This window comes from Myotis davidii, unplaced genomic scaffold (assembly GCF_000327345.1).
Source record: "Myotis davidii unplaced genomic scaffold, ASM32734v1 scaffold132, whole genome shotgun sequence".
NCBI classification, from domain to species: Eukaryota; Metazoa; Chordata; class Mammalia; order Chiroptera; family Vespertilionidae; genus Myotis; species Myotis davidii.
Window position 1 is genome coordinate 1,797,253 of NW_006285258.1, and position 6,269 is coordinate 1,803,521.

The 6,269-nt window shown below is 43.0% G+C and overlaps 1 protein-coding gene across 1 annotated transcript in view; it reads right to left on the reverse strand.

Annotated features, from left to right (window-relative positions):
• The window catches only part of GLDN (gliomedin), a 57,192-nt gene extending 50,929 nt beyond the window's left edge, over positions 1 to 6,263 (reverse strand). Inside the window, exon 1 of the mRNA XM_006755996.2 lies at positions 6,250 to 6,263. Coding sequence (XP_006756059.1) covers positions 6,250 to 6,258 — 9 coding nt within the window. The 5' untranslated portion in view covers positions 6,259 to 6,263. The remainder of the gene's footprint in view (positions 1 to 6,249) is intronic.
• Between the last annotated feature and the right edge of the window lie 6 nt (positions 6,264 to 6,269).

Here is a 6,269-nt window from a genome sequence, read left to right on the forward strand (position 1 = left end):
CGATGCTAGAACAGTCCTGATTTAGTAGCTGGGCTCTCCAAAGGCATGACCCCTAGTGCTCCTCTGTTCTAATGGACAAGAATTTACTGCCACGGACCAGACAGAAAATAGTTTAGGCTTTGTGGGCCATATGGTCTCTGTTGCAATTACTCAATTCTGCTGTTTCGTGTGAAAGTAGCCACAGACAATACGTAAACACATGGGCATGGTTGTGTGCCAATAAAACTTCATTTATGGTTATGTTATGACATATTATTCTCTTGATTTTTCCCCCCTAACCATTAAATGTGAAAACCATAACTTTGTGGGCTGTACAAAAACCAGCAGCCGGCTGGGTTTGGCCCATAGGCCATAGTGTGCTGACCCAAGGTCTAAATCCTCAGCTTGTACACCATCTGGAAGTGACCCAGTCCAAGGGGTGGAAGGGGAGGTAAGCCCTGGCACAGCCTTCAAGGAACGATAGCATCTATGCAAATAGGAGCTGTGACTATGGGGAATATGATCCCCATCCCCTCCCCCCTTTAAACAAGATAACGTATAGATCCATACACGTGTACCTCATAGCAGTCGTCGTGAAAAGCTGTCTGTTACAATCATGAGTTACTGCTGAACACAACTGGAATCTCCTCCCTGAGAACCACCCTCAGAACTGGAGCACATGCTTCTGAAAAGCCACAGTGAAGGGAAATCTCCGTCCACTGAAGGTGGGGTTGACTTTTAGAAAAAGCCAAAAAAACCCAAAAGCCAAACCAAACCAAAGGCAAAAAGCCATCTCCACTCATCAACCAACAACAACAACAATGATGGCACCGCTACTGCTGTCCTACCAGAATCAGGCTGGGAAGAACTGGGTGGCATGGAGTCATGCTTGAGCTAAATGAAGCCATTTTGTTCAAAATCACTCATGAGACTGTAAGATGAGGCTGCTGCAAGCTAAGCTTGGAAGCTGTAGCATGGCCCCTGACTCTGTGAGTGTTGTTTAGCCAACACTGTCAGCCAATTAAAAACATTTTGGGGGGAATTTTTGTCAATATTTAAAAGCCAAGCAAGTTCACATAAAAAGTCAGATTTTATTTTTATTTTTTTTTTTTACTTTTCTTGAAAAAAAATCGAAGGACCAGGCACACTGAGCTCTAGTTCTTATATGGCAACAATCAGCAAGAGCTTCTCTTTTTTAAAACACACACACACACACACACACTTTCTTTTTAAATCCTCACATGAGGGTATGCTTTTTGTTTATTAATTCGAGAGAGAGGAAGGGAGAGGAGAGGGAAGAAGAGAGAGAGAGAGAATATGAACGATTGGTTGCCTCCCTCAAGGACTGAACCTACAACCTAGGTATGTGCCTGACTGGGAATCAAACCTGCAACCCTCTGGTGTATGGGACAACACTCCAACCGACCGAGCCACTCGGCAGGGGCACATGACTTCAGGTGGCAGTCCCTACACACTATCATCCCGCAGCCTGGTGGCAGCTGCCATGTAACCTTGTGCTTATGGCCTTTCACTGCAAAAAAGTAACACAATCACATGGTTCAAAAGTCAAAATAATACACAAAACTATACAGTGAAAGGCTCATTCCCACACATTCCTACCTTCCCTAAGTAAGCACTTTTGTTTATTTCTTCATTTATCTTTCCTCTTCTTCCTTACACAAAGTAACACAACACATACTTTTCTCTGCCTTGCTTTCTCCACTTAAATTATGTAGGCTCTGGGGATTGTTCCAACAGCCATACAGAGAGGATTTCCGCATCCTTGTTTCACAGCCACCTAGTATCCCAGTGAGGGTATAGGTCAATTTATTCAACTAGTGCTGCACTGGTGGACACAGATTGTTAAAAGACTTTTGAAATTACAAATATTGTGCAGTGAACGACTATATGCTTATATCATTTCATAGGTGATAGTCTGCTGTGCAGGATAAATTCTCATAAGTGAAATTGCTGGGTCAGAGGATAAATGTATTTATAATTTTTCCAGGTATTGACAAATTGCCTTCCACAAGGGTTGCACCATTTTGCACCCCAAACCTAATGCAAAAACATGTCTATTTCCTCAACAGAATGTGTTGTCAAATGTTTGTAGTTTTGTCATTCTGACAGGTAAACATTATTCAGGGCAGTTATAATTTGCATTTTTAAATCAAGAGTTCTTTTTCATGTGTTTAAGAGACATTTGCATTTTTTTTTTCATGAGCACTGTGTTCCATTTTCCTATTGGATTCCTATTTCTATTGCTGATTTACTTATTCTTCTTGTTTTTTTTTCCCCCTTACCATCTTCTAGGAGTGCTTATATATATTTCAGAAATTTAGCTCTGCATCTATGATATGAACTGCAAATATTTTTTCCACGTTGTCATTTATCTTTGCCTTTGTTTAAGGCATGTGCTTGTTTCTTTTTATTTGCTACACAGACGTTTTGTTATTGTTGTGTGTGCTTTTTAAATGTTAGGTTTTATTATTTTTATTGTTTGCTTCTGGCTTTCAAGTTATAGTTTGAAAGAAAGCTGTTCCCCATTTCAAGATTTTAAAATGAAGTTACTCACATTTTCTTCTAGCAATTTTAGAATTTCATTATTTTTATTTTATTTTTTTAAAAATAATTATTTATTGTTGAAAGTATTACATAGGTCTCCTTTTTCCCCATTGACCCTCCCCCCCACCATTGCCCCCGCCCCAGGACCTCACCATCCATTGTCTGTGTCCATGGGCCATGCATATACGCATACAAGGTCCTTGGTTGATTATCTCCCATCCCCTCACCCTTCCCCGCCTTCTCTCTGAGATTCTGCACTCTGTTCCATGCTTCAAATCTCTGGATTCACCCCCTTCATCAGTTTGTTTCATTAGATTCCACATATGAGTGAGATCATGTGATACTTATCTTTCTCCGACTGGCTTATTTCGCTTAGCATAATGCTCTCCAGGTCCATCCATGCTGTTGCAAGATAAATTGCCCAGAAGTGGAATCACTGGGTCATAAGGTAGTTCCATTTTTAATGTTTTGAGGTAATTCCATACTGCTGTCCACAGTGGCTGCAACACTGCATTCCCACCAACAGTGCATATGAGTTCCTTTTTCTCCACATCCTCAGCTGCACTTGCCATGTGTTGATTTGTTGATAGTAGCCATTCTGAGAGGTATGAGGTGATACTTCATTGTCATTTTAATTTGCATCTCTCTAATGATCAGTGACTTTGAGCATAGAGTTTCATTTTTTTTAAAATGTAAATTTTTGATCCATTTAGAACTTAAGGTGCACACTGTGAGAAGTAAAACTTTCTTCCTACTGGGTGCTCAACTCTAGATTTGGGGCAGGATGATAAAGCTACCAGAACATCAGCAAGGAGACCTGGAGAATGGAATGAGAGAGAGCAGCTGACGGGAGGAGAAGTGAGAGAGAAGGGGGCAGATGGAGCCCAGTCAGAACAGCATCTCCTAAGGAGTTCCCATTACTGATCTAGGTTCCCAGGGCCCCTTTTATTACTTTCCTTCAAAGCACCCACTTACTTTAAAGATGCAATGTGTTTGGCTATACTAACTGTACTTAATAATTAGTTATGTTGCCCTTGTAACAAAGTCACTTACAGCTGCCAACCGATCTCTGATCAGAATGTGCTAAGCCAGAATCACCATGCTGAGTACACATACTTTCAGCCCAAAGCACAGAACTCTGAATTATCTGTTAGCTTAAGGAGGCTCATCATGGAAAAATGAGCCATTCTGGAGGACTTTGAAGTGATATTAATCTGCATACAACTTACTTCTTTGTTCTGAGATCTCTAAGGACATGTGGTGACCTCAATGAGGGGACCTCTGATCTTCCCCTCATTGAAGACCTACTGGTGCTGTATAAAAGGGCGGGGAAGGTGTAGACTTCAGCCTTAGGAAGTGTGTACACCTCTGTCATGCTGTGGACTAAATAGTTCGCTTAGCAACCTTCTCTACTAGGGGAACTGCCCTAGGACAGTTCTTTTTTAAAAAACTGTTTCCTCATCTGAATAATTCTCTGTTCTAAGAAAAATAAAGATGAGAAAAATTTGTAAAGGTGAAGAGGGAGGATGTTGGGGGGGGGGGAAATAAAAGTAAAGGGCTTCTCAGTGATAAAATTCGTTCCTCTGCCTGAAGCAGAGGCCTCAGGGGAGACCCAGTGAGAGAGAGATGCTAAGGCAGCTCTGCCATCAGGAAGGCATGTCCAGGTCCTTCCTGCTGGGGAGTGGGCACCCACCCCCAGGCGTGCGGCACCCTTAACAATTAGTTCAGAATCTCTGGGGGTGACATCTATGCATCAGTCATGTTTAAAGCTCCCCATACTACTTCAGTGTGCAACCACTGCTCTAGAACCAGCTACTCTAAGTGTGGTCCTCAGACTGGCAGCCCTGGTGTCAGTGGAGGTTTGTTAGAAATGCAGAATCTTAGGTCCCAACTTAGACCTTCTGAATCAGAATTAGCATTTTAGCAAGACCCCTAAGACATTCATATGCACATTGAAGTTAGAGAAGCAGTGGTCTAGAGTAGTGTTTCCCAAAGTGTGGCACCTGAGCCACCTGCATCAAACTCACCGAGGGGGTGGAAAGGTGGGAAATTACAATTCTATATGTCTGAGGGTGGAGCCCTGGAATCATTTTTAATATGCCTACTGTTTGAGAACTACTCCTAAGAGGAAAGCCAGCAATATGATGGTTGCCTTCCCTGGACCAGCGGTCGCCAATCTTTCGGACCACTGGTTGGCAACCACTGCCTGGACTACATGGAAATTCTCTCATTGACTCTAAGTAGTCAAAGCACGCCCATTGCTCAGCCTGACAAACGTGATGTTCATGCTCCCTGACCTGTAATAGAGCAGGTGATGGTAGTTAAATTTAGCTTTAAGTTTGACACGGAAACGAGTCAACGTTCTTGAGTTAGTGACTGCATAGGCTACAATTTGGATACATAAGTCTCTACCTTAAAAGCAGGATTAAAAAAATATAAAACGATGATGCTTAGATGCATCCTCTTGGAGGGTTTAAAAAAGAAAACACAACCCTCAAAGCCCACAGTAGAGAGACAAGAGAAAGAGCAAATTCCCCTAATGATATTTCTTCATTTTTGAAGTTTTTGAAGTTTCTGCTTGGGCCCAGATTTTTAAATATTTATGGGTTTAAAACAAAATGAAGCCAGGGATGGAAAAATCTGACCTCTCAAAAGATGTGTGTGTAGTGTGTAATACTTCCATGTGGTTTAAAAGCATTTCAGTTCATATAAGATATTTAAAAGCTTAAAAGCTTCTATGATAACAGAAGCATTAAGTGGATTGATCTTCAAATACCTAGGATTCCAAACTATTCCTCACACTTGACTTGAGGTGACAGAACTGAAATCTTTGTAATTATAAAGTGAAATAAGATCACGGTGTTGTAATGGATAATAAAATGGAATGGGAACAGCAATGTGACCTACTTGTAATTGTTAGATAATTACTGAGTTAAAATCAGCAAAATCAAAGAAACTTAGAACTGGAAAAAAATGGGGACTTTGCTTTAAAGACTCTCCTTAGAGCAGTGCTTCTTAAACCTTTTGGGGGGAGTGCAACGGAGCCCCTTTGGAAAGAGAATGAAAAGTACCGCCTCTCCCCACATGCACCACCTGCAAGCAATTTCTGGAGTTCTAGAGACTCCCTGGAGCACATATTAGAGCCTCAGCTTTGAAACGGAATGTAAGAAAACCGTATTATGCGTAGGAGCAACTTTCTCAGCATCAAGGTCCTAGGACGGTGGTTGGTAAAATTAGGGCTGGCTGTTTTCACTTAAACAGAGACAATTAGGTCAGCAATCTCATGCCATGGGGCAGGCCGAGGCAGGTGAAAAGCCAGACCACTAGATTATGCCAGGAAAACAATCCCTTGGTTGAAGAACTCTGCACTCTTTCAGAAATGCGGCCTCCCTGCTCTCAGGGGGCCAGGGCGTTGCACAGGCAGAGCCCTGGACTGCCGTGGCTCCCTTCACTCCGGAAGGTGAAAACTTTTGTCCAAAGTTAGATGGGAAAGTAGGCTCTTACAAACACGTCCTACACCCCCCATTTATCTGCAGACTCAACGACGACCCTTCCCCATGGAACACTGACCCCAGAGACACCCTCCGGGACTCGGGGGCACAGCGCCCCGCCCTCTGGCCCGCGGGGAGAGGGAGTCCGGGCTCTTTCCCACACTGCCCGCCGCCCACCCTGGCAGGGGCGCCACGGGGCCCGAGCCCCGCCTACCGGCACCATGGAGTAGGTCA